Genomic DNA, 27121 nt, shown 5'->3' with positions numbered 1-27121 from the left:
GACAGGTTGGGAAGAGTGCTTGGGAATCTACTTTTGGATACTTTCCATATTAGACACATGGTCAAGAAAAAAACTGGCCAAATGATAGTAATGGTGGGGGAGATCCTAACCACAGCTGAATGTGCCCCTTTCTGGCTATTGCAGTGACATTTTACGAATGGATTCCACCAATGCCGATGCTCTATATGTACGAGGTCTTTGCCTTTATTATGAAGATTGTATTGAGAAGGCGGTTCAGTTTTTTGTCCAAGCTCTCCGGATGGCTCCTGACCATGAGAAGGCCTGCGTTGCTTGCAGAGTAAGTTCTAGGCACCAGATCTGGTAGGAAAGAAAGCTTTCTTTTTGAGCCTTTTAGAGAGTTAAGGTGGAAGGTTTTAGAATCACAGGGAATGTGATAGCACTCCTTCCCTCCTTGCCAGGATGCTTGATCCTTTCATGAGAAATTATTTCAGGGCAACTTTTATTTGCCTAAAGGTAAATGTGATCTATAGGGTCAGATCCTTTTAATATCTAAGTGTGTTTCTTCTTTTTTTCTTCCTTCAGTGAAGAAAAGATAGTAATGCTTATCCTGGGGAGTGGAGGTAAACCCTGGGTAACACAGGTCTCATTGGTATTCTTTTATAAATCTTGGTTTCCCCTGACCACTCTGTAGGAAGCACCAGTGAGCAACAAATAGCCCAGGTGGTGGGGTTGCGCAGGGTGGAGGGCCATGTGATGCTAAACCGCTGGGATCTAAGCAATTGAAAATAGACTCTGGCCTCTCTGTGCAGTGGCCTCTCAGACGGGGCTTTCTGGATGTGAACTGACCTCTCCTTGCTTTTCTCTGTAGAATGCCAAAGCACTTAAAGCAAAGAAAGAAGATGGGAATAAAGCATTTAAAGAAGGAAATTACAAGCTAGCATATGAACTGTACACAGAAGCCCTGGGGATAGACCCCAATAATATAAAAACAAATGCTAAACTCTACTGTAATCGGGGTACGGTTAATTCCAAGGTAAGCACTTGGTCTGGGGCTTGGGGCCTATGGAGATATTTTTAAGGGCCAACAAAGCAGTCTTGGGAAATTTGCCCAATGAGGGTAAGCCAGATGAGAAAAGGTTGATATTTCAGCTTGTTAGGAACTTCCTTCTGAGAGGCAAGCTTTTATTTTTTCTGTGGAATTTAGGGGCACTTGAGGGACAGTTTGGAAGGATATTCCCACCTGTTGTTCAAGTTTCTTTCTTCCAGTAAAAGAATGGCTAGAGGCTTTGGGACAATTTTTAAAGCAAGCATTGCTTATTTTTGCCTAAGCAAGTGATTATTTCTTTTTTAGGAGTGATTTAGAGGAAATTCGAGTATGAGGCAGGCTTAGTTTTTTTCTCCAGTATTACTGATGGTCACCATGCTCAGTTGAAAATGTCCTAAGTTCTGTCCCACACAACTGTCAGAAAGAATAGGCTCCTTGCTCTTGCAGAGTCGTAGTGGTTTAAAAATCACAGTAATTCTGATCCCTCCAGTTGGCCTCTGGAAGAATAGGAGGCAAGAACCGCGCTTACTCTTTCCGTGTCTTGGCTGGGCACTAACCTGGGTGGCAGAGGCGGTTTATCCTTGCAGATAAGTGTGCTTTGCTTCCATCATTTAGAAAAGAAACCAATTTTGAATTTGGTGTCCTTAGTCCTCTGAGATACTGGCTTTCCAGTGACCAAGAATGAGTGTGGCGGTTAGGGGGCCAGCATGACTGATCAATCCTCTTAGAATTTTGAAGCCATGCCCACAGCTTCTGGGCTCCCTCAGTCACCCAAGATGTGAAGTATGACTGCTCCTCTTTTTCCTGAAGCTTAGGAAACTAGATGATGCAATAGAAGACTGCACAAATGCAGTGAAGCTTGATGACACTTATATAAAAGCCTACTTGAGAAGAGCTCAGTGGTAAGTTCCTCTGGTGGGTGGGGGGAAGAGGGAGTTGCTGCTGGCCTGCCAGGGGAATTGCATTATGGATGATGAAGCAGACCCAGGGATGTTGTGAGGTCATTTGGTCCTTCCCCCTGCCTCTAGGTGGGATTGTTCCAGCCCTAGACTATCTTTATAGACCTCCAGCGAAGGAGATTGCACAAGCTCCCTCAGTCTCCCATGCCAGTGTCTTACGCCCCTCACGGTCAGTAAGTTTCCTCTGATGCCTGACCCAAATTCCTTTTGTTAAAGTTTAAATCCATTTCCTTTGGAGATTTTATTTTGTGTTGTACACTTTTGCTCTAACTTGGCATAGTGCTTGGCACACAGTAGGTGCTCACTCAGTTAATGTTTTGTTGAATGAATGTATGGTGCTTGGAAGAGGAGGAAAGGTATCTCTTGTGATAGTTGAGAGTTGTGCCTATCCTGTATGTTCTGGGTTAGGGAAGACAGTCTTTTGATAGGAAGGGATTTAGTCTGGCTCAGCCTCCCAGCAGTATATGGAAGCCCCTTTTGAAATATCCTTGTCTGACTAGGTGATTTATGAGGCAGGATATTCCTGCCTAGGCCTAGTGCTCAGATTTGCCTTCAGAGTCAGGTTGCTCCCCAGCATACTTGTTCATTTTATTCTTGACCCCACTAGACTCTTTTCTCCGGACAGGAACATGAGCAGGGGCTAGGAGAGACCTCTCCCCAAAATCCATCTTTTCTTTTTTCAGGTTAATTTCCCAGCTGGAGAAGAATGTCCTGTCTTTAAAGTTCCTAAAGGAAGACCTATTTGTTGTATACCAGTCCTCCAACACCCATCCCATTCCTTGTCATGAAATGGCATAGCCAAAGAACAGGTGCTGTTACTGCTACCTGATGAGCCCATAGTTCTTCAAGCTTTCCAGTCTCACCAGTTGTGCAGAGCATGGGCTACTCCCCATTTAGTTTTCTCAAAATTATCCACGTTTGTAAAAAATAGGAAAACTCCTGTGTGTAGTGCTTTTTTTTTCTTAAGTGAATTTCTAAGTAGATGACTAAATCTGTCCAACAAACATACACGGAATTATATTACAGATTCTATGAGACCAACTGTCAGTCATCTCATCTTTTCAAACCACTTGCAGACACACATGGAAGACAAAAGCGTACCCTTTGACCCAGCTAAAGACTTATTTTATCAGACACAAAATGCTATATACATGTTTACTGCAGTGTTATTGTAATAGCATAAGAGGAGAATCTCACCTAGATGTCTAGTGGGAAGGGGGTGGCTGGATACATAATACTGTATCAATTCAATGGAACACTGTAGTGTTTGAACAGCGTTGGGAAGAGAACAGAAAATTCTGCATTTGTTAGGGTAATGGGATGAAGGACTTTGTTTTTCATATGTGCAATAAATAAAAGTCAGGAATTGCTTTGATCAGATAGCTCCTTATCTTTGTGGTAGAAACAGAACCGTTCTCTCGAGTGGCTCTGCCATGAGATCCTGCCGCAGAGGACAGCGTGCACTGTTCGGCACAGTCGGCGGAGGGCTTGGCAGCAGTCCCCTCAGGCAGCTGGGATTGATAAGAAGTACTGGAGATTAGTTCAGGCCAGAGCCTTACGAGAGCCCTGACTACTGCCCCAGTCCGCCTCAGCTCACCCCTACAGGTGGGGAGAGGCCAGATCTTTGCTACATTTCCCATGATGGGCTGGAGTTTTCCATTTGCCCTAAAGCTCTACTTTTCTTCTTTTTCTTCAACTTAAAAAAGATATTTTAATGTAAGGATGTCCTTGAATTAAAAAAAAAAAAATGTGAAGTAAAAATGCAAATCACTAATATAAGCTTATTTAGTACATTATGTAGGCCCTGGTAAGTCCATCAAGGTAGCTTGTTTGTCACATCATTTCTATACCCAGAGCTGTCAGTTATTAATTTTCTGTTACTTCAGTCTATATTATTATACTCCATCCTGCAGATGGGTTCTCTGTACTCCTAGTAGCATTTGTGCCTTGCGTCTGTGGGGCATTGGTTTTGTCACCATTTTTTAAAAGTCATTAATCAAGATGTGGCCAGAAAATCAGATGCCTAAGATGTTGGGCTTCACTTTTGCCAGCCATATCAGTAGTGCTCCCCCTGCTCTGGCCTCTGAGCCTGGTGGGGCTCTGTGATGTTTGCAAAGATCGGCTTGTGCGGCAGCAGTGTAATAAATTGAACCTCTTTGTGCAGTGGCTAGCTGCACTGCATGGTCCCTTCCCACTCCCCAGCTGATGGTGACTGTCTGGAACTGCTACCAGAGTCTCTTTAATCGGTAGGCCAGTCTTGGAGCCAGTGATATTATTAGGAAAATGCCCTTTACTTCTGTGGAAGAGACACTTAAAAGGTCTGGCGATCAGCCTGTCAAGCTTGTTTCCTCCCATCTTGGGCCAGGGGCCTTCCATTCTTCTGTGCTATTGAAATAGAAGCAAGCCTGTGTTTACAGTCTCCTTTTCTATCTCATTAACCTACATCTCTCAGATTGGTTAGTCTTAATGGAAGCATTTGCCAGCAGCCACCACCTTGAACTTGATCCTTCTAGTGGCTGACGAATCCCACATCTCCTCTGGATTGGAGCTGGCCCTGCATGTTTATGGCACTCTCTGTTTCCAAGCTCTTCCATATCCATTGACCTCACTTGATAGTTTTTCTCCTGTGTTTCAGCCCCAAGTAATCAAGTAGGTACCTTCACATTTGTCTCTCCTGAGGTGATCCAGATGCCTCTCGGTGGCTCTGAGTGAAATCAGAAGGAACTTTCTCCTCTTGGTTGCTGGCTGCTCAGAGCAGAATATCACTTTGCTGGTTAGGTGCAAGTGGCATGAGACCTCTCTCTCTCTTTTTCTTGAGGAATTGGTAGTTCATTTTTCACATGGCTAGCTTATGGACTCCTGTTTCATGAAGCATCTCAACCAAAAGTGTGTGTCTCTTGCTTGAGCCATGCCTCTTCCCCTAGAGTGATACTGAAGGCCATTGCTATTTATGTCGCTGTACCGCCCTGTATTTCCTTCTCAGTTACATGGACACAGAACAGTATGAAGAAGCAGTACGGGACTATGAAAAAGTATATCAGACGGAGAAAACAAAAGGTAAAGGAGTTTGGGAGCATGTTTCTCAGGGAACTGTGTGGTCTGACTTGTAGGTCCTAAAGCTGGACATAGGAGTAGTTTGATTCAGGGATGAATGAACCTGGAGCTTATTTGAAGAAGTGAGCAGAGACCCCGAGAGTGGGACAAGGCACCTGTTTTCTGGTCCCCAGTCCTCCCTGTCACTTTCACTTGCTTTTCTGTGTGATGAGGCCAATGTGAAGAAAATACCTAGCAGTAGATTTTTTTAATCTCCAGAAGAAAACACCGTAAAAGCCCCTGGTAAGGTTAATGAGGCTTCTGACTCCAAGGCATCTGGGCGGGGCCTGGTAAGGGAAGCCAGAATCAGGCACGTCCGTTGACGCCAGATGTCTTCCTCCAGAACACAAACAGCTCCTAAAAAATGCACAGCTGGAACTGAAGAAGAGTAAGAGGAAAGATTACTACAAGATTCTTGGAGTAGACAAAAATGCCTCTGAGGACGAGATCAAGAAAGCTTATCGGAAACGGGCCTTGATGCACCATCCAGGTAGAGCGGGTGGGGAGGGGGCTCAGTGCGGGGAGCAGGCTAGGCCGGCCGCTGCCAAGCTCAGTCCAGCACGAAAGCCTCAGAGAGGCTGCTCAGCTGGAATAAGGTGTTGCTCAGTTCCATACCCTCCAGATTCAGGAAGTACCAGATTCTAAAATCAGGGATAATGTGGTCTTTCTGTCAGACTTTGTTTTTTTCAGGCTCTGAGTTCTTCCCATACTCCTCCCTTTAGATCGGCACAGTGGAGCCAGTGCTGAAGTTCAGAAGGAGGAGGAGAAAAAGTTCAAGGAAGTCGGAGAAGCTTTTACCATTCTCTCCGACCCCAAGAAAAAGACTCGATATGACAGTGGACAAGACCTGGATGAAGAGGGCATGAATATGGGTGGTGAGTTGGCAGTTGGTTGGGGCAGCCTAGGATGAATCTGACAGCTGCGGAACGTTACCATTTTTTCTAAAGACGCTCCAGAGGGAGAGTCTTCTGTAAGCAGCCAGTGATGCTCCGCAGTTTGTGAAGTGCGCCCTGATAAGCACCTGTAATGTGTGAGGTACTCTGATGGGTGTGGAAAATAACAAAGGTGAATCAAACATTCCCTGACATCCGGGAACCCACAGTCTCTGCAAACTCTGGCCCATAGGCCAAGTCTGACCCCTGGTCTAATAGACATGGAGTCCAACGAGGGCAATAAAATACAGCAGGTGTCAGGGGTGCAGAGTGGGTGCCAAGGAGGTCAGCACTAGCAAGGGAAGGCTTGGATGTGCAGAAAAGCATAGCACCTTGTGGGAGCTACCAGGGGCTTGGCTAGGAGGATAGAGGGTGCTCGAGGCACAGAGCGGTGAGAACTGCACAGAAGCTGGGTCAGACCTCAGCAGGCCTTAGAGGCTACAGGAAAGAATGTGGGCTTTTCCTTTTGGCTGGAAGTTCTTTCTTCCCCCACTGCAAAGTGTTTGCTGATACTTATGTGTCTCACACATTCCTGTAAGCCCTCACAGACTTCAGTTTCCCCAGAAGGCCTAGAATGAAGTAAAGTGCAGCCGTGAGCATCATTGCTGACTGTGAGCTTAGGTGGAGATAAAAGCCCCGAACAATGCACAGTTCTCAGACCACTGCCTCTGATGCCAAGCCTTTCTCTTCCACTGAGAAAACGTATTGGAATTTAAAATAAGGTTGATGCTCTACAGATAGTTCTGACCTCGCCAGTTCGTGTGTGTGTGTCTGTGTGTGTGTTATAAAACCTAGCTTTGGACTTCCCTGACGGTCCAGTGTTTGGGACTCTGCGCTTCCGCTGTAGGGGGCATGGTTTTGATGCTGCGAGGTGCAGCTCCCCCCCCCCCTCAAAAAAAAATAATAAACATTGCTCTGCCCAGCAGTTGAGAAGAGTTGTAAGCAGTCGAAAGCTGTTGAAGGGATACAAGTCGGGGAGCCGTGGACCTCATTTAGGCTCTGGAGATGTATTTGTGATGGCAGTGAGGCGAGCTGGTTTGGAAAGGGTGAGGAGGAGGGAAGACACAATCACTAGGAGAGAATCGGAGGGTACAATCGGGGGACAGTGTGAGAATCAACAGGAGTGGCTGCAGAACATGTTGGGAGAGGCAGAGGACTAAGTCAAGAGTGGCTTTGGCACAGCTGACCTGATGGGGCTATTCCCTGAGCTGGGGACCCAGGAACATGAGCAGATACACAGGCAAAGAAAAATTCACTTTTGGACACGATGTGCCTGTGGGTGGGACTGGCTGGTGGAGATAAATCCTGTGCAGCTTAGGGAGTTAGGCAGACTGGGGATGTGAGACCTGCTGTGGCCTGGTGAAGAAAGCACGGTGCTAGAGGCACACAGGAGTTGGCAGTGTTGTTTTGTTGCTTTCACTGGCCGCGTGATCTTGGGCAAGTTACTTGAGCTTCTGCTTAGGTTTTGTTGAGTATAAATTGACTCAATGATATAATGTAAGCAAAGTATCGAGCATCGTGGTTGGCACCTGGTAGGTGCTTAGTAAACTATAGCTTTTTTTCTGGCATACAGTGTAGACAGAGTATGGCATCAAACACAGGCAGTAAATCATAGGTCTCATTCTTATATACAGTCTTAGTAGCACTTAAGTGATACATTTTAGTCTTTTCAGTAGCAGCCCCAGCATTATAGGGAGACAGTGTGGAGAAAGTCTTACGTCGTAAAGCGCAAATGGCATTTCCAGTTGTTGAGAAGGCCCAGTGAAGCGGGTTGAGGCAAAGAAAGCTTTCCTTTGGGACCATGCTTGGAAGAAGGGAACACATCCCAGGAGTGGGATCAAGTAGTGGGATCACCTCTCGTCGGTGAAGTTTGGGGAAAGGAGGGAAGTGATATTATCTGGGAAAGCTTTGGAGACCCATTAGAGAATGGGTCTCTCTTAAGTTCCTCTTCAGACACTTCTAATTTTTTCACCTTTTTGTGCCTTCTCTGCTTCTCACTTTGTTCCGCAGATTTTGATGCAAACAATATCTTCAAGGCATTCTTTGGCGGTCCTGGGGGCTTCAGCTTTGAAGGTGGGTGTGCCTGAGTTCCCAGACCACAAACCGACACAAGGACTCCCCAGTTAGGCAGCACTAGGGGCCCAACAGTGGAGGCAGTAGAATTGTCGTCCAGCAGGACATCTGCACCCTCGGGTGCTGCTGAGGATGGAGGAGGGGTTTGCGGGCACACCTGCACAGGGTCAGGGAGACGTCTCTAAGCTTCCTAGTACCGGAGCTTCTCTGCAAGAGTGAAGGTGTTAGAACTACGCACGTGCAACCTGCTTGCATGCTCCCTCCTGCACCCCAAGGCCCAGCCTGTTTGATACCCTTAGAGGTTTTTCTGTTTGAAGTAGCCCTTAAAGACTCTCCATAATCAGGGCAAACTGATCTTCCCTCAGAAAACTCACAGAGCCAGCTAACAAGCTTTTCTTTTCCCTACAGCATCTGGTCCAGGGAATTTCTTTTTTCAGTTTGGCTAATGAAAGGAAACGATCCAGAACCCAGAAAATGCAGACTTGCTCAGTTTAACCTCGAATGTGGCTGGACACAGTTCACCTCCTCCCTTCATTATGATCCACGTACTTAGAGCAGTTTCGTTTTCTCAGTTGGATACCCGGTGTCTGTGTGAGTGGGGTGAAGGAAAGGGAGCCAGCGCCGAAGACTGCGGGTAGGGGAGGGAGCTGGGGGGTGGACAGGGCAGCTTGTGAATTTTTGTTTTACTGTTTAACTTTATTAAAAAAAAAAAATTAAGAGAATAAAATGTTTTGACCCTTTCTGGCACTTTGCTCTGGCAGCTGCTTTGTGTCACTCCAGAGTCAGTGGGCCAGAGCTGAGCCCCCAGCACGGAGCTGATGCCCACGTGGACTTTAGGCTCCGTGAGCCACCCCACGAGGGGTGGGGGCACCTGGGGGCAGGTGGGGTGCTGGCTGCCTCCAAATCGGTTTAGCACGGGAGTGCTGAGCAGGCCCTGGGGATGCTGCCGTGCCCAGCCTGATGCCAGTCATGGGGCAGCGAGTTCAGAAAACACATTTTATGGTAGGGCCACCAGAAATCACTAGAAGCTGTGTGTGTCCAAAGTGGGTGCCAGGTGTCAGGCTGGGCTAACTCAGAGGTTTACACGGGCTCTCAGAGTTCTCACTGCTTGAGGGAGATGGTGACAAGGACAAAATCCTGCCTTTTTGACCCTCAGACCCTTTCCAAGTGGGACAGGCAGCTCCTGGGTGCAGGGATCTGGGCGCTGACGTCAGCTCACTTAGCTGGAAACACCATTCTTAGCAAACGCCCCTTGCCTTCTCCACTGGTGTCCCTTCCTGTATGGGAGGCAAGCAGGGGGAGGAAGCAGTGGTATATGTCATGCTGTTCAGGTCAAGCTTTTGTGTTTGTGGTGAATAATTTCAGTTCCAGGCAGACACACTTGAAGCTTTGGCTGAAGCTCTGATTTTTGGTGCTTTGGGTAAGTAGAGATGGCTGGGTAAAGACCTTGGCCCAAATAGCTATTTCTCTTCCATCTGAGCCTCTGCCCCTTTCTTTTCAGTCTTCCCCCTTTAGTGCCAAAGCTGCGCTGAAATGCTGACTGCGTTAGGCCTGGGAAGTTCCCATGTAGCCATCCAGGCCCCTGTTGGCTTGGAAGAGTCAGCTCTTCCCTTGTGTTTGAAGTGGCACTGATCTGAAGGTGGCCTTCCCTAGAGAACCACAGGCACACCTGTGGGCCTGTGCCCAGTTGCTGGGGGGTGGCAGCTCTGTGCTCCACGTCCCTCACACCGGCCAACTCCCACTGCCTGTGTGCATCCAAGACCAGCCTCTCTCCCTTCTGCCTCCTCATGAAAGCCAACACTGTTCCACTGCCCAGCCTCGCCACAGCTGTGCTCAGCCCGCAGAGGGGAGACAGGACCGATGGCCCCAAGCTGGGGGACAAAGGCAGTCCTAATGCACCCTGCCCTTGCCCCAGGGAAGACTGAGCTGGGCACAGAGGGTGAGAGAGACTGCACGCAGCTAGGATTAACACGATTTATTTCATTATCAGTCTTACAAGTTGCTGAGGTTGGGCAAAGCCAGGATAGTAACTAAAATCCCGGGCACTTCTGCCAAGTGACAACCCGATTAGCAAGGCCCTGTTACTGAGCAGAGGGCAGCAGAGGGCACCCCAGGAACCACAGCACCTGCAGCGATGTTAAAAGCCCCTTCCCAGAGGCACCGGGTGGGGCTTGGCACGAAACTGCTGGGGGCCACTCCATTGGCTCTTGGTACCCACTGACCCCCTTTAGTGGAGGCACAGAGGCCTCCGGAGGCACCAAGGAGGCAAGATGGGCTGGGCAGACAGCAAGATTGGAGCTTTCCCACCGAGGCGCTGTCTCTGGCCCTGATCTCCCCATCCACACGACAGAGCTACGCTCCTGGAAGGATGGCAGCCCACCGCTCCCTGGGGTGAGACCTGTAGCCAGCCTGGGATGCGGCTGCTGCTTGTTCTGTTTTCTTCCCTGGTGTCAGACTGTTACCTAGTTACAGTGTGAGGAGGAGGGGACAGGCACTTAGGACCAAAGGTGGAAGGTAAAAACCCCTTTTCTACCCCGGTAAATAGCCCCAGGCTTTCTGGGGCTACACTGATTAAGAAATGGGATCAAAGCCCAGGGATCATCCTGTCTCAAATCCACCACTAGTCTTCTGTGGCCGTGGTGACCACCCCGTGAATACGAGCAGCGCTGGGGTGTCCCTCCCCACTAGCCGGCCCTGTGTGGGGCAGTGGGCCTAGGGGCCCAGCAACTGTAAGCGGGGCTTGGGGTCGTGGCTCCGGTCCAGGTTCCTGAATGGCGCCTACCCACCCCCTTGTGTTGAGAGCTTGAGCGTTAGAGGGGAAGGGGGTGGGCAGGCAAAAAGAGCAGTTATTTTACACGTTTTTAAAAAGTTACAAGAAGGTTAACTGAGTAAAAAAAAAAAAGAAAAAGAAAAATCTTAAACCAAAAATCAAGCAGAGGGATGCTTCCCTCTCCTCCCCATTCCCTTGTAAAGAGTGGGGGCCTGTGGCCCGGGAACACTCAGATGATGGTGCAGGACTGAAAGGCGCCACCCTTGCGGCCGCCCCGTGTGGGCACGGCCTTGCCCTTCCCGTAGTACCCCGTGAAGATGGCCCTGACCTCCATCTTCTTGGCCAGGTTCAGCATCCAGCGCCCACTGCCCAAGGAGTAGAGCTTGCCCCGGCTGAGCTCACCCACCTCCTCGCCACGGTTACCCCCCTTCTCCTGCTTCACAATCTCTAGCAGGTCAATACCCGTCTGCACGGCTTCCACATCACCCGCGCAGCCCAGGGTGATGTGCGCGCGGCTGCCCCGTGACAGGCTGTCAGAGGGGGACAGCTTGTCCACGTCGTTCGGCCACAAGGCCAGCTCCTGCTCACTCAGCTCTACCCGGGCTCCCGTCGTCTTGGGTGTCACAAAGAGGGCAGAGATGGTCAGCGTGAAGGCCTTGCAGTAGGATTTCTTCACCACCTACGGAGAGAGGACAGAGGACTGAGCTGGAGGTGGCGGCATCGAGAGAGGGACAGTGAGTGCCACCGAGCAGAGCCCGCAGACATCCACATCCATGGCCATGTGCTGGGAGGATGTCTTTCCACCGACACTGTCCAGGCTGCTTGAAAAAATGAAGGTGCCAGAGAGGCAGGAGAGAGCAGGCGTGAGACGCAAGGCTTCCTGAGCTCAGGCCGGGCTCCCCACCCACTAGCTTCAGGGCTCATTCACCTGTAAGAGACAGCTGAGGCTAGAACCCTCCTCACCGTGAGGACTAAAGAAGAGCCTGGGGCTTCCCTGGTGGCGCAGTAGTTGAGAGTCCGCCTGCCGATGCAGGGGACACGGGTTCGTGCCTGGGTCCGGGAAGACCCCACATGCCGCGGAGCGGCTGGGCCCGTGAGCCATGGCCGCTGAGCCTGCGCATCCGGAGCCTGTGCTCCACAACGGGAGAGGCCACAACAGCGAGAGGCTCACGTACCGCAAAAAAAGAAGAGCCTGACAAGGGCTGTTGTCGTTACTACTCGACTCACCCTGTAAAAGCACCCTGGTATCCAGGCACTATCCTGGAGGGTGGGGTGAGGTCAGAAATAAAGGACTTTGATCAAAATCTACTCCATACACTTTGGCTTACATTATATCTGATTCTCTGAAAAAGCCCATCTTTCCGATTTTGACCATGAAATCTTCCCTATTTTGCTCACACCCCCTGGTCCTAACAGTGTCTAGTGCATAACAGGTGCTTAATAAACACTGCTAAATGAATGAACAGAGATGGGAGTGAAAGGGCTGTGTTCATTCATGCAGCTGTGATAGGTGCTAAGGATACAAGGTGAACCACGCTGTAAACAGTGCTGCCCTCGGAGCTTCCATTCGTGTGGGAGGAGACCAATGAATAACCTAGGCAGAGAAGTGGGGGAGCTGGCAGAGGGTCAGGGACGGCCTTGCTGTGAAGGCAACCTGAAGGAAGCTGGAGTCAGCCACGCCTGGTGGTTAAGGATCCCATGTCAGAGGCTGTGGGCGGGAGACTTGGGCTGTGTGGCAGGGACGGGGCTGGTACCCCTAAGCCAATAAGCCTCCCTGTCGACACTCCCCACTTCAGAGCGCAGCCAGGCTTCAGACTGGGGGTAAGGGACTTCTGGCCTTCGGAACTGAACACAGGCTTAGAGGCCAGAGCAGGAGCTGCTGCCAACCAGCATTCTCTGCACGTCTGCAGAAGGAACAGGCTCTGATGGGCAGGCCCTGGGGGGCACTACACAGGCTTCGGTGAGCTGGGGATGGAGCCGCCTCTTTTCCTGAGAGGCTGTCTGGTTTGTGGTCCCTGCCTTGAGCCGGTACCCATCTCCAGAAGACCCTGCCCTCTCCCCACCTCAGCCAGGTGTCCCCGAGGAGCACTCACATCCTGCTGGGCGTACTCGTCTGCCCCAGCGGCCTTCCCATAGTCACAGAACTTGGTTGTGCAGTGTAGCACGCCCGGGGGTCTCTTCCCAAAGTAGGTGACCAGTTCAATCTTCTCCCTGGGCTCATCCCCAGAGACAACTGAAGGGAGAGAGAGTGGGGCAGTCAGGGCGGGAGAGCAGGGGCATTGCAACATCTATCACCAAGACCATGGGAGACCCAGAGGAAAAAAATCAGACATTAAGTATAAATTTGCAATCCACTATAACTGAGCGATCCACTACCATTCATTAGTTGGTCAAATTAATAGCAACTTTGGAGCTATGAAAAGGTGTTGATATAAGTTCCCTGCTTTATGTTCTGCAGATTTTTACGTCTCTTACCCAGATGTGAAAACTAAGGTACTTGTAACCCAGGGGTAGGTGGCATATGCCAAGGGAATCTGAACTTCACTAGCTACACATCTGAAAAGAGGGAAGCAGGTCATGAAAAATGGGGTAGAAAGAAAAAAGAGGTTGGGAACTGTGTGGTATAATGGAAGGAGCCCGAAACAGCATAATTAACATCCAGCCCACTTCCAAGCCTGTGGACCTGGGGCAAGTGATTGACCCTAATCTGTCAATCAAATACAACTGGGGGTGACCACACATTCCAGTTTTCCCAAGACCACCTAGGTAAGTATTAGTCGTGCCCCATTTCACTCAGGGGCCACTTGAACAAGAAGTTACCTGGTCACCGTAATAATAAGTAGCTTACAGCCTCGTTTGGTGAAAGAAAGCCTGCAATGGGCCTGGTGCAGGAAGGGTCTTGGGAGGTAACAGGATGACATTATGTGGCTGGTAGTTTCGATGAGACTTGGGGTATCTGTGATTTCAATTTCCAGACTCTAAGCCTTGTGGCTAGCTTCAGAGTCACTAGGCTTTTCCTGTTTACCCCCAGGGTTGAATCCCTGTGAAGGACGTCGCTCACCCTCCACAGGGGAGGGAGACCTCTACTCTGAGGGCAGGCCTTGTTTGTGGCCCATTACATTTCTCCTGCTGTGTCCTGGGCAGAAGGATCCCAGTTTTTAATGGTAAAAGCATCTTCAAGAGGTAATCTCCAGGGCAGAACCAGCTCTAACTAGGAGCCCTGCCTTGGGAGCTTCTCTGTCACGCTCTTCACAGGTAAAGGGCTCACGCCCGGCTGGTGCAGGCACCACAGTTCCCTGGTTTCCCAGCATTCGAATTTTAGGAGCCGAGATAAGAGTTCTCTGAGAACTTATACCGGCACAAATTACCTCTGACAATGCAAAGAAACACGGGTGGGGATATTTCAAGTATGAAGATAGTCTAGAATCAGGGGGAGCTAGGAATGAGTTAAAGGGAGAACAGATGGTTAGCGGGAGTGGGTGACACATTCCCCAATGGGCCACTGGAGAAGGAAGGCCACCAGGGTCCTTCCCTATCCCAAACCTCCCCTCTCGATGGAGCAAACAGCCCCTGCAGGAGCGAACCCTGGTCCAACCCAGTAAGGGGAGGCCCCTCTAGAGGCAACAGAGTCGAGCTTTCACTACAGCTTTGGGCAAACCCCGCAACCCTTCTGGGCATTTTCCCATCTACAAAAACGAGGGGCTAGAGTAGGGAGACTCTTCTCTGGAGCTGTGGGATGCCACAGGAGGTGCGCTGGATAGCTCAAGGCCTGGGAACCATCGCCAGTGGAGTCACAATAGTCCAAGTTGTCATTTTTCTGCAGCTTAGGGCCGCATGGCATATTCTATTCTAGAAAATAGTTCTGCTGCTAAAAATGAGTTTGAGAACATCGGACCAGATTCTCCCTCCAAGGTTTTACGAAATGTTGATGTAGTAAGTAATTTGTTTTTCCCACCTCTAAGACAGGGTCAGTGGCCTCGATCCAGGCTGGGAGAGCGCAGATGGGGAGCAGAGGGCAGGAGGAAGGGTGTGGTGAGAGGGAAGGTGCCTGGCAAACGCCTCTCCCATAACCCACGGAGCGTCCACCACCCAAAGCGGCCTCTGCCGGTACCAGGTGAGCCCCCTGCCTCCCCCAGTGCTTTGAGAACAATGGTCCCGTGCATGCAGCACCCTGTGCCCAGCAAGAGGGGCTTACGAATAAGGCTAACTGCCCCCACCCGCCCACACCCCGCCACCTACAGTGTCGCAGCTCCTTCTTGAAGGCCTTGTGGTTGCCCAGCTCCTCGAGGAAGGCCTGGCCGGCTTTGCGGAGGCCCTCGGAACTCTTCTTGGTCAGGAACCAGCCGAAGTAGAGCGGCAGGAAGTCCTTGTCCAAACCAGGCTTCAGCTTCTTCAGATCGTCGGCTGACAGCTGCCACTGGTTCTTCTCCTTGAGCTGGGCACAGTCCAGCCGCCACGCCGTCTTGGGCTCCACCAGCACCACCTGGTACTGGTACTGGTCGGCCATCTCAAAGAGTTGTTCCAGCCGCTCCCGCTCGTGGTTGGTGTCATCCAGCACGAGGACCCGGACGTCCCGGCGGCAGTAAGTAGCCAGGTCCTCATCCAGCTGCTTGTACTCCTCGGAGAAGGCCCCCCGGGCACCGGGGTTGATCTTGTAGGTGTCGGCGGACACCATCTTGGTGCCATCCCGGTACCTGTCCACGATGGCCCGGGCCAGCGTGGACTTGCCGCTCCCGGGCAGGCCGCGCAGGATGAAGAGCGTTTTGCATTCCTGCAGTGCGGCCACCGTCTCCTCGTCCTGCAGGAAGGGAAACTGCAGCTCTGGCTTGTCCTTGGCCCCTGAGGATGACATTTTGCGGAAGAAGATCTTGGGCAGGAACGTTTGGCTCTTTCGGGAGAAGCCTCTATTCTGTGTGAGGAGGGGAAGACAGACATCAGCCAGGTCACTCGGGGCCACCCCGCCAGCTTCGCCTCCTTGTCTCTGGCCTCATTCTAACCGGGAACCCCAGCTGGCTCAGGTGCTACAGCCCTGATTGACAGGCACCCCTGGTGCCTTGGGCACCCTTCCAAGCTTTGGGTTGCTGGACCGTCTCTCCTCGGTCCTTGAGACCCGATGGCTTCTGGCTTTGCAGGATGGAGAGGGATGCTTGTCTGAGTGGTCCTAAACTCTTTCCTCTAGTGAGAACCGTAGCCTCAAGGATTAGCCTCAAGGATCGCCCACTGCTGCCACCTCGAAAGGAAAACGGTGCTGGAAGTGCGTGCAGGGGAGGGCCTGAAGCCTGCGTTTCTAGGAGTGAACCCTAACTTTATATTCCTGGCACTTATTAAGGATGACCTCTTTGGAGGTGGGGGGCTCTATGTCTGGGCAAAGCCACAGCGGCCATGGCCCTGAGGGCACAGAGCAGGGTGAGGGTGGAGAAGGGTCACCCAAAGACCGCCTCCCTTCCCCCAACAATGCCAGTGACAGATAATACTCTCTTGTCTGGGATGGGGGGACAATGGTCCCACAGAAGGGCTGGCGGGGGGCAGGGCAGGAGAGCGCTAGACAAAGGGCTTCATTCAGCACGCCTGCCACCTCCTCCTCCTCTCCCTTGGACCCCCCACAAAGTCGTGGTCTTTGTGCCTGCCCCAGGACTGGGCGGTTCAGGGCACCTGCGTCCAGGGTCTAGCTCTGCTCACCCCTTGCTGTGTGTCAGCAGCACCTCTCTGAGCCACTTGTTTTCCTGCCTGCTAAAACCCACAGGTGACAATCAATAGTTTTTACTGTACAGCGTCTTCTCCTCTAAACCGGGAGGCCCCACCTCCCGCCAGCACCCTGAGTGCTCGGCTGGCGTACATTTATCTCAGACAAGGCCCTGGGCAGGGGAGGGCGCCGAACACCAGCCCAGCGCGGGCCCAGCGCATGCTACCCCGGCCCACCCGCCAGCCAGGTCGGCTCCGGGGCAGCACCTTCTGCAGAGCGGTTCCCTTCCTCCTCCAGCTCCGTCCGCACTCCCCACTCTCCCAGCACCACCCCTATCTCAGGCCTGTACCGGAGAGCCAAGAAAGCCCCGACTCAACTCCGGAACTTCGGGTCCTCATTTGCATGCCACTTCCTCTCCCAAATTCCCCAATACTCCCGTTTTCCATTAAGGTGCCACCCCGGCCCGGTTTGCTTGCTCCCCTCCCGGCCTTCCCGCGCCCGCTTACCATGATGAGGAGGGGGCGCCGCCGTCACAGCACCAGCTCTCCGGGGCCGCCCGCCTGCGCGGAGGGACACGGAGTGTAGCGGTGACGCGACCCCACTGAGGGCCGCCTTACATAGCCCGGGGGCGGAGCGCGCGCGGGCTGGCCCCGGGTGGGCCAAGCCCGGCCCCCTTTGCGCAGGCGCGGCGAGTCGAAACCCGAAACTGACTCGGCGCTGGGGCGTGGCGGCAGTGCTGCCGGCCGCCCTCCCGCACGCCCGGCGCATGGGGCACCTGGGCTCCGAGGCACCTGTGCGGCGACGGACGCTGGGGGGTGGGAAGCGGAGGGCTTGTGCGGCCTCTTCTTCTTGTACAAGGTGATGATGAACTCCTTGAAGAGGCAGGCAGTCACCCCTCCCGGGTCCCGCGCCGAGATTAGGTTGAGGCGAGGGAGGCAGGGTCGTGCAAGTACAAGGTCGAATCCTGTCTTTATTTTAAATTTTGATATTTTACTCATCATCGGGTTTTGCATTGATTGTTTTTTACAGTATTGCGTTAAAATACTTTCTCTTCCTTATTGAGTTTTTTGGCCCTACGTTCCTTAAAAGTTGCATCTGAAATGCCTCACTTGCCTCCCCCTAGTCCGGCAGGTCCCAACCGCAGCCGTTTGGGACTAGGATGGCAGTGGCCAAAGGAGCGGATGAATAATGTAATGAAATCCTAACTCGCGTCCTCAGCTGCTCAGCCACCCCCTCTGTGAAACCACCGAAAGCGCAGTGGGTGGGTATTTAAGAGCTTCCTGTGCGCCACGTGCTGTGCTAAGCACCCGTATAATCTTTACACCAGTCACTGAGGCAGGTACTCGTTACACAGAGGAGGAGACAAGCTGGAGGAGCCTGGTTTACTTGACTGTACCGCCCGGCCCTGGGGTGGCACAGGTGGGTCCAGCCGCAGCTCCTACTCTCAGCTACTCCCTGTTCGTGGGCAGACACCTTCCTTCTCCCTCTGGGCTCCTAGAGCCCCACCAGTGCCAGCGTGCACTTCATTCTGTTTTCAAGGCTTAGGGGTTTACAAGTAGGTCTCCCTCACTGTGTGGTGGCTGAGGCTGTCCCATCCTTATTTCTTCCAGAAAGCCTCCCACAGTGCCCTGCACACAGTAGGTACTCAGCAAGACCAATGGCCAGCAGCTGGGCAGACACACCTCTACTCCCAGGCCTTTCTCTTTCCTCCCCCCTTTAAGCTTTTTGAGCTCCTTGGAGCTCGTCCGTTTCTTCACTCTCCTGAAACCCTTTCTTCTTAGCACCTTTCTCATTTCTTCCATGAGGTCCTTGCACAGGGCCTGGGGAGGAGGACCGCATTTCACACCTTGGTCACATTCTGGGTCAGGCCTTGTTTGGGGGTCTCCGTGTTTCTCACCTAATCAGAACATCAGAGTTCTGCTTGGAAAGTGGTACCCCATGCCCACTCATTCATTCTCTAAGGCTCTTCTGAGAATGGGTGGGGGTAAGGAGGCAAAATGACAGACTCAGGGTTTGTAAGAGTGAAAGATGCACATTTAAAGGGAACACAGTAATAGAAAGAGACAGAGGTGACCTGTGGGACCCAGTCCACATGTTTTCCTATTAGAGACAAATCTCAGCTTGAAGGTCCAGTTTAATAAGATCTCCGTGGTCCCTGTGAACACCAGCCTCCTGATTGTAATGCCTACTCGATGGCTTCATTCGTCTTCCTTTTCATCTTTTTCCATTTTTTCAGAATTTTCTGTTATTTCTGGTTCTCTTATTTCTCCCGATTCTGTTTTCCCCAGTGCTTTGGACCCTCTTCTGCCGATTTCTGAAAGTGTCTTCTCTAGTCCTTCGGACTCCCTCGTGCTTGATTCTTCTGAGAGGTTTTGGTCCAGTTCTGAAGGCCTCCTGTAAATTTCTCTTGTTTCCCCTCTGTTCACTGCTGTTAGTTTCCTGCCTGCTTCTCCGGATTGTCCCTCGGCAACATCTCCTGGACCTCCCTCCATCGCAGCTGGTCCTTTTCTCCTTGAGGGGCTGGCTTTTTCTACTTCTCCTCTCTGCCTATGTTCTTCTGGTCCACTAGCTGTGATCCCCAGGGTTTCCTTAGACAAGTCACCTTCGGTCGCTTTCTCACTCTCCATTTGCTCCCGCTCGCACTGCTTCATCACCTTCTCGGTGACCTTCTCGGGTTCATCTCTCATTCTCATCGTTTCCTTCTCCTTTGCCATCACTGTTATACTATCCAACGTAGTGGCATCTTCTGAAAAACAAGAGAAAGGAGGGAAGAAAGGTAGAAGTTTGTCCGTCTCCGGGCCTGGGGGAACCCCAGCCTGTGGGGGCCTGTGCTTCTAAGAGACAGCACCCCTTTCCAAAATGAGAAAAGGGATCATCATTTACTGAGCACCAGCTCTGTTCCTGGCATCATGTGAGCGGCACAGATTATACCGTTCAGTCATCAAAAAATTGCATAGTGGGGCTTCCCTGGTGGCGCAGTGGTTGAGAGTCCGCCTGCCGATGCAGGGGACACGGGTTCGTGCCCCGGTCCGGGAAGATCCCACATGCCGCGGAGCGGCTGGGCCCGTGAGCCATGGCCGCTGAGCCTGCGCGTCCGGAGCCTGTGCTCCGCAACAGGAGAGGCCACAGCGGTGAGAGGCCCGCGTACCGCAAAAAAAAAAAAAAAAAAAAAATTGCATAGTGTTACTGATTCGAGTTTGCAGTCAAGGGACCTGAGATTGATAAAGGGGAAATCACACACGATGGTTACATTGCAAATAAATAACTGGCAGAGCCAGGATTTGAACCCAGTACAGTCTGCCCCCAGACCACATTCTTTCTTTTTCCCTATGAGAACTAGCACAGGTGCTGGAAAAGGACAGAGGCTTCTCCTCCAGCATCCCCATTCTGCATTTCCCTTCGTCCCTGGGAAGCATATTCATCATTTGTTGGGAGGTTCCCCGTAAAAACGTGAGCAGATTGTGGTGGAAGTTCGGACGGAGAGCAATTTTACAACCCAAGGGATCTTTGCTCGTTGTTTTTACCAGCTACAGAGAAAAGTTACCAATCCCTTCCTGACTCTCCTTCCACTTCCTGGAAGTCCTGGTTTCTAAGCCGCCTATAGGGGCTCTGGGTTCAGAGCAGGAAAATGACGTGGTTTGGCCAAGACACATGCAATGCTGCCACCTGCTGTCCGGGAGGGGAAGTGCCCAGCAGCTGCCGGCCTCAGGGCCTTCCGGAGGAGTTTTCAGGATGCCTTTCCCAGCACTCCGTCGGCCAAGGGAGGAGGATGCTTGGAGCATCTGCCACTTCCCTGCTGTACCCTTCACATTATTGCTTCTGTGGCTTCTGAGCGCAGTTCCAAGGGTGTGTGGAGGCAGAGGCAGATCTCTGAGGGGATCTGGCCACCACGTGGCAGGTGCTGGATAATAAAAGGCTGTCATCTGGCTGCTCAGGTGCCCAGAAACCCCATGCCCAAATTCCCGCTGCTGTACCTGGATCAGAGAGGGTTTCAGCCTCGGTGCCTGCAAGGGGCTCTGTCCCCCGAGGAGCCCGGAGCCCCAGCCCCAGCTACCCTTTACTGCGATTTGGCTGGAGGGAGGGCCCCTCAGAGGGGCAGACAGAAACTGCACAAGCGTGGGAAAAGCATGGGTTCCAGAGGTAGGCTGCTGGAGACTGGAATCCGCTGTGGGACTTTAACCCCTCTGCCTCCATGTCCACACCCGTAAAATCAAGCATGGAATACTTATTTCTTAGTGCTCTGGGATCAGATGAGTCGGTATGTATAAAGCTTAGACGAGCGCCTGGCATGCAGGAAGCACCGAGTGGAGGTCAGCTTCTCTTATCATCCCTGCCCCTCTGGGGCCCGTCCCTGGTCCCTGTCGACGGTGGGGCCTGGAGTCCCAGCCACTTCCTCTTCCCTCACTCCTTTCATGGGAGCCAGTCAGACAGCCTAGAGCAAGGCGGGGGATCAAAGGCCTCTCTACTCCCTGGAGCCCTCGGGAGAAAGAATGTGATAAGGGCTAGACCGGCCAGCAGGAGCACAGCCCTGCCACCTATGCAGCTCAGCTGGCCCTTGGGTCCCCTGCCCCGACCCCTGCGCTGCCCACTGCTGGCCCTGAAGAGCAGCTGCCGGCAGCAGGGGAGCGTGTGGCTCTGAGTCAGACTGCTGTGTGACGTGGGCAGATCACTCAGGCTCCAGTGCCCCCAAAACAGTACCTACCTCCTAGGTGGTGAGGACCGAGTGAGATCATTCTGTCTAATGCTTAACCCAGTGTCGGGCCAGCGGTAAGAGCCCCCGCACTGTAAGCTACTGTCATTCCACCTGTCTTTGCTCCTGCTGTTTCCCACCGGAAATGCCCTCAACCTTCCATCTTGTATCTGGAAAATGCTTGGGCATCTTTTGGAGCCTGAAGCAGAAGATTCTCCCTCTTGGAAGCATTCCCTACCTCCCCACAGAACTGGGAGCGCCCCTGCCCGGGACCTCACAGCAGAGCACTGTCCCCCTGCACAGCAAGCTCCGGTGCAGGAGCCCTGGTCGCCGGCAACTCTAATCGCCTGGCTCTCCCACTGGGCTGTGGGCTCCTCCAGGGCAGGGACCAAGCTTCTGTCTCCTCCCAAATCTCACACCTTCCTGGCACGTGACAAGCGCTCAACAAATAGTTGATGAATTGATTAAAGAAATATGGGAGTACTGAAGAAATAGGGCAGACAGCATGGGTTCTGACCCCAGCCCGAGGTCTCCCTCTCCTGTCCCAAGAAAGGCTGGGGTTGGTGGCGGCACTGAAATCAGAATACTTGGTGAGCAGTGCCAAGCCCCCGACCGAAGGAATGGCAGGAAAGCATGGCGAAGACTGCCAGAAGGAAAGCAGAGGGAGCGTTCTGAGGTTGCCGTCTTCCGGGCCCCAGAACTCACCTTTCTCCTTCTTATCTCTGAGTATCTCCCTGTAGTTGGTTTTCTTCAGCTCTTCAATGATGCCCTTGTTGACATCGTCCAGGGCCTGTGGGTGGCAGAGGAGCTGGTGAGCTCTCTTAACCCCGTGTGACCTGTCCTTTCCCCACCCAAGCCCCAGCGCCAGGAGGCAGGGCTGTGCAGAACCCTGCCCCCTCCCCTTTCCCCTGGCTCCTCTGAAGACTGCCGCCCTGAGGTTAGTGGATACTATGCACTTGGAACTCCCCACACTAAGTGGTATGAGAGATAGCGCGCCTTGCAGGCAACTCAAACTCATTTCCCTCGGGCTCAGGCCTGTTCTGGGGGGTTGCGTCTGTCTACTGAGTCCCACCTTTTTACCTAAAGCTTCTCTTGGCTTCAGTCAGTGTAAAAGAGACAAGGCAAGCCCTTCAGCCCTCAGCCAGGCAGCAAGCCACGGAGGGGACTCAGCCACACACTGTGGCTGGGGGCTGGCCTGCCTTCTGAGGGGCTCCCACCGTGTCTGCAGGACCCCCGGGGACCTGGAACTCAGCCTGTGTGCATCTTGAGGGCAACTCTGCCCTCTTCGTCGCAGCCCTCCCCCTGACCCCCCCGGGCCGGAACACCACTAAACACTCAGGAAACGTCTGCCGGGCCTGGACTCTCTTGTGCAGCGTTGGTCTGCCCCCGTCGTATGCTTTCCTGCCTGGAGATGCCATTCCGGGGGGTGAAAGGTCAGGGGCCTGGTCCCATGAGGAGCCACTTAGGGCCGTGGGTCCATTTGGCTTGACAGGCGCTTCTCTTTGCCTCCTACTTTCAAAACCTGCCCAGCCTCCAAGGCAACCTCAAACCCTCCTTTAGGGGAAAGGCCCAGCCCTGCCTACCCGCTGAGGCTCTCACGCTGAATCCCCTAGTCCCTGTCGCACGGGTCAGGAATGAGGGCGTTGTGTTCTAAGCTTCCTGTAGACACCACACTTCCTGAGGGCCGGGACCATGGTCGTCACCTTTGGTGCAGTGACGGGAAGACTTTAGATCTGCACCGTGTGGTACCCAGAGGCCTCACGTGGCTATTGGGCACTTGAAACATGGCTAGTGTGACTGAGGAACTGAACCGTAACTTTTACTTACTTTTAATTCCTTTTACTCTAAATGGCTGCCTGACCAAGCAGCGCAAGAGGGTGAGGCAATCACGCTGATTTCTTATCGGCTCCTGGGGGTGGGGTGGGGGATGGGGGGGCTGGTACTTTTCAAACTGCAAGTCCTAAAACGCGCTTAGGAGGGCTCAGCCAGCATTAAAGAAAAGGAATGAAAAGAAAACAGAATAGAGTAGGAAATATCAGTGTACATAGTAAAGGTAAATATGTTTTGTAAAACTTTCTATTTTTTTGTCTGTTTTTTCAAAGAAAAATATGTGTATTGAGGTGAATTCTCTGGCAGTCCAGTGGCTGGGACTCCGAGCGTGCACTGTCGAGTGTGCGGGTTCGACCCCTGGTCTGGGAACTAAGATCCTGCAAGCTGCACTGCAAGGCGTGGCCCAAAATAAAAAGTTCACAGTATGGGTATTGGCTGGGTTGCTATATAATCTGATGGCGGTAACACACAAACAGTGGAAAGCCACTGCCCTACCCAGAATGTGCCCTGCGGTTGGGGGGGTGATAAATATCTGGGGCTGAGAGCCCGGGGGGCCCACCCAGCCCCAGAGCCGGCCCAGCGGGGGAGAGGCTCACGTTGATGATGGCCTGCTGTGCCCGGCTGTTATGGACGAGCTTCGCTCTCTCCAGGGCCTTCTCAAAGTTGTTCACTGCCGACTGGAAGTCTCTCAGCCTCACTGAAGAGCACGAGGGAGACAGGTAGATTGTGACATTGTGTGCTGCACGATGCGGCCGCCCTGCAGGTGCCAGTGGCCCTCGGGAGCAGCCCCAGGCGGGCAGCATCTGGGCCTCCCAGCACCACCCTTTCCAGACATTCCTGGGTCCTCACCCAGGATATTTCTGGTCCTCACCGCTAAGGACCAGAACCTGAGAAGCTGAGCCTTGGATTTCAGGTGCAAAGAGTCAGTGAGGGAAGGGGTCTGTGCCCACATCATGCGTCTCCAGGGGGACAACTCCATCTTGCCCCATCTTTAGATTGTTCCAGAAAATATCTTTTTTTTTTTTTTTTAATGTTCACTCAAATTTGTTAAGAACACTGTGGAGACCAAACACATCTGGATGGGCTGGCTGTGACTCGTGGGCCAGCGGCTGGGACATCAATGCCCACGCTGGTACAATCCGAACCCAGAGAGGAGGCAGCTCCCCCGAGCTCACTCACCGGACAGGTTAGTGCTGGGCCAGGGATGATGGCCTATGGACTGACTGACTGCCCTTGAAAAGAGGTTAATTTCAGGAAGGAAGGAGAAAAGTGCTCACCTGCCAGGGTCTGGGAACACCACACTCCACTTTCTTTACACACCACTGCTTCCTCTTATAACTGAGGACCCCAAGATCCACCCCTCCCCATGAACTGCTTTGGGATCCCCGGGGAAAGAAGGGCCTTGTGTCCATAAGTCAAACTGCAAAAGGCATTATATCTGAAAAGCAATTCTAATATAGTTCTGAAAGTCTGTGGAGTCACAGTGAATGAGGTCAATACATATTTCTTTTTCAAATACACATTTGAAAGGAAGGAAAGTCACTGTAATCCCTCAGAGACCACCCTGAATAAATGTCAATGTCATTCGGACACCGCAGGTCGGAATAGGAGTCATAACACTTACGGGAGTGACGCAGTAAAGGCCGTTCCTTTTAACTGAATCTATAACCTGAAGTTATCTTCATTCTGGGAGCCCTTTTCCTCTTCTCCTCCCCCCTCTGTGTATCCACAAATCTACACATTTATATTTACATTTTCGTTGAGCCATAAATCGACTTTTCTAAGGATTGTAATTGTTTCTCATCTGTGTTAGAAACACTTATGGGAAGCTGACGAGAGGGCAGGAAGGAAGAAATGAGTATTTCTGGAGTGCTCGCTATATGCTAGTTCTTGTTCTAAGTGCTTACACGCTTAGGTATTACCTTATTTCTTCACACCAACCCTCTAGGCACATACTATTGATATAATTATCCCCATTTACAGAGGACGAAACTGAGGCACAGAATGGCACTTGCCAGGAGGGCCCAGAGCCCAAGGTCTGCCCGCTCGGCTGTGTTGCCTCTACAACCCAGTGGCTCTCGGGCTGCTGCACTCGATTGGATTTTTCCACCCTAGAGTGGGGAAACTGACACCGGCAGTGAGTGGCCTGTTTCTCCAAAGGCCCTCAGGGCCTAATAAGACCTCCAGTGGTTAGGACTGGGTGCTTTCACAGCTGGAGTCTGGGTTCAATCCCTGGTTGCGGAACTAGGATCGTGCAAGCCCTGCTGCACAGCCAAAGAAAGAAAAGTCCTCACAGGAACAGGAAAGAGTTCTAGGAAACGCCACAGTAATCATGTCTTCCCCAGTTTACAGTTTTCAAGTGGTTTTCTCTATGTTTTTAGGGAAGAATCTACAAGACGTAACGAGGCCCAGGAGTCCCTGTGGGTCTGGCCCCTCACCAGCCTCCTCTCTCCAGACTTTCCTGGCCCCCAGGAGCTTGACACTGGTCTCCTTCAGTTTCTTAAATCAGCCAAACTCCTGCCCACCTCCCTAAATGCAGTCCCTTTGGCCGAAAAGTTCTGTCTTCAGATCTTGGAACAGCTGGTGCCTTTGCATTCTTAATGTTTCTGCTTAAAAGTTACTCCTCAGGCATGCGGGCAGGAGATAGTTACCAGTTTTGCTCCCTACTGTATGCCCAGCTTTGGTGCCTAGAAGGTGCCAGGTAAAGCATCTGTGATGTGAATAAGTGAATGTGTGCTAAGGCCCCTGATCAGAGCACCTATCACGCTTCCTCCTTCTCTGGGGTCAGCTGCGTGCCCGGAGCAGGGCAGCTCAGCACAGTGATTAGGAGCCCGAGCTCCACTGCTTGCTTATTACTGTAAGCTATTTGTTTTTTAAGTTCATATTATGAAATATTTCAAATATACAGAAAAGTCGGAGGAATAGTATCATGAGCCCCCATTACTCATCACCCAGCTTCAAATATCATATGACGTCACTTATATGTGGAAGCTTAAAAAGTGATACACACAGGGCTTCCCTGGTGGCGCAGTGGTTGGGAGTCCGCCTGCCGATGCAGGGGACATGGGTTCGTGCCCTGGTCTGGGAAGATCCCACGTGCCGCGGAGCGGCTGGGCCCATGAGCCACGGCCGCTGAGCCTGCGCATCCGGAGCCTGTGCTCCGCAACGGGAGAGGCCACGGCAGTGAGAGGCCCGCGTACCGCAAAAAAAAAAAAAAAAAACCGCAGGAAAAAAAAAATGATACACATAAACTTATTTACAAAACAGAAACTAACTCACAGACTTAGAAAACAAACTTACCAAAGGGGAAAGGTTGGGGGGAGAGATAAATTAGGATAAATTAGGAGGTTGGGATTAACATATACACACTACTACATATGAAATAGATAAGCAACAAGGATCTACTGCACAGCACAGGAGACTCTACTCAGTGCTCTGTAATAACCTATATGGGAAAAGAATCTGAAAAAAGAATAGACCTATGTACATGTGTAACTAAATCACTTTGCTGTACACCTGAAACTAACACAACATTGTAAATCAACTATACTCCGATATAAAATTTAAAAATTTTAAAAAATACCAAAATATCACCAATCTTGTTTCATCTGTTCCTCCTCACCCCTGCCCCTTGCTGTTTTTTACCAACTTTATTGAGATGTAATTCACTTAGTATGAAATGCACCCGTTCGTAAGTATACAGTTCAACGATTTGGGGTTCAACGATTTGGGGTTCAACGATTTGGGGTAAATTTATAGGCTTGTGCAATGATCAGCACAACCCGATTTTAGAACTTTTCCATCACCCGAAAAAGTTCCCTCACGTGACCTGGGGCAATCTGCTGAACCACTCGGAGTCTCCATTTCCCCAACTATAAGAGGGCAATAATGCCTCCATCACTGGCTTGCACAGTGATTAGGTACAAGAAGGCACATGTAAAGGCTACCGAGGCAAGAGGAGTGGAGCTGTTTTGATGACAACATGACACTGTGCTGGTCTGCAGATGAGTTCCTCAAGGGCAGGGCAGCTCTCAGGGGCCCCCAAGCCCTAACTGAGCTTAGCTTAAAGTAGGCACTACATACGC

At 51.8% G+C, this 27121-nt stretch overlaps 3 protein-coding genes across 9 annotated transcripts in view; 1 reads left to right on the top strand and 2 right to left on the bottom strand.

The window, feature by feature from the left end:
• The window catches only part of DNAJC7 (DnaJ heat shock protein family (Hsp40) member C7), a 30164-nt gene extending 19187 nt beyond the window's left edge, over positions 1-10977 (top strand). For all 4 annotated transcript variants that reach the window (XM_089901268.1, XM_022558129.3, XM_089901269.1 and 1 more), the window contains 8 exons: positions 145-298; positions 830-994; positions 1817-1908; positions 4949-5022; positions 5402-5548; positions 5781-5933; positions 8001-8063; positions 8472-10977. In XM_089901268.1, the coding sequence (XP_089757394.1) occupies positions 145-298; positions 830-994; positions 1817-1908; positions 4949-5022; positions 5402-5548; positions 5781-5933; positions 8001-8063; positions 8472-8509 (886 nt within the window). In that variant the 3' untranslated portion in view covers positions 8510-10977. The remainder of the gene's footprint in view (positions 1-144; positions 299-829; positions 995-1816; positions 1909-4948; positions 5023-5401; positions 5549-5780; positions 5934-8000; positions 8064-8471) is intronic.
• Positions 10024-17145, bottom strand: CNP (2',3'-cyclic nucleotide 3' phosphodiesterase). Of its 2 annotated transcripts, none has more exons than XM_022558132.2 (4): positions 17023-17145; positions 15073-15742; positions 12927-13066; positions 10024-11512 (listed from the first exon to the last, which is right to left on the bottom strand). In XM_022558132.2, exons 1-4 carry the CDS (start codon positions 17023-17025, stop codon positions 11063-11065), a joined length of 1263 nt encoding a protein of 420 aa, XP_022413840.2. In that variant the 5' UTR covers positions 17026-17145; the 3' UTR covers positions 10024-11062. The 2 variants fall into 2 exon arrangements, with proteins under 2 accessions (XP_022413840.2, XP_089757397.1); XM_089901271.1 differs by lacking the exon at positions 17023-17145 and adding an exon at positions 16783-16883.
• A 177-nt stretch (positions 17146-17322) lies between these two features.
• The window catches only part of ODAD4 (outer dynein arm docking complex subunit 4), a 28751-nt gene continuing 18952 nt past the window's right edge, over positions 17323-27121 (bottom strand). For 2 of the 3 annotated variants that reach the window (XM_022558127.3, XM_022558126.2), the window contains 3 exons: positions 23633-23733; positions 21912-21996; positions 17323-19262 (listed from right to left, as the gene is read on the bottom strand). In XM_022558127.3, the coding sequence (XP_022413835.1) occupies positions 18715-19262; positions 21912-21996; positions 23633-23733 (734 nt within the window). In that variant the 3' untranslated portion in view covers positions 17323-18714. The remainder of the gene's footprint in view (positions 19263-21911; positions 21997-23632; positions 23734-27121) is intronic. The other variant, XM_022558125.2, reaches the window with a different exon arrangement.

Source organism: Delphinapterus leucas, chromosome 19 (assembly GCF_059928025.1).
Source record: "Delphinapterus leucas isolate spDelLeu-1000000601 "Yukka" chromosome 19, BTC_Dleu_Yukka2, whole genome shotgun sequence".
In the NCBI taxonomy this organism is placed as follows: domain Eukaryota; kingdom Metazoa; phylum Chordata; class Mammalia; order Artiodactyla; family Monodontidae; genus Delphinapterus; species Delphinapterus leucas.
The sequence above is the reverse complement of the archived record's forward strand: the minus strand, read 5'-3'. Positions and strand labels throughout refer to the sequence as shown.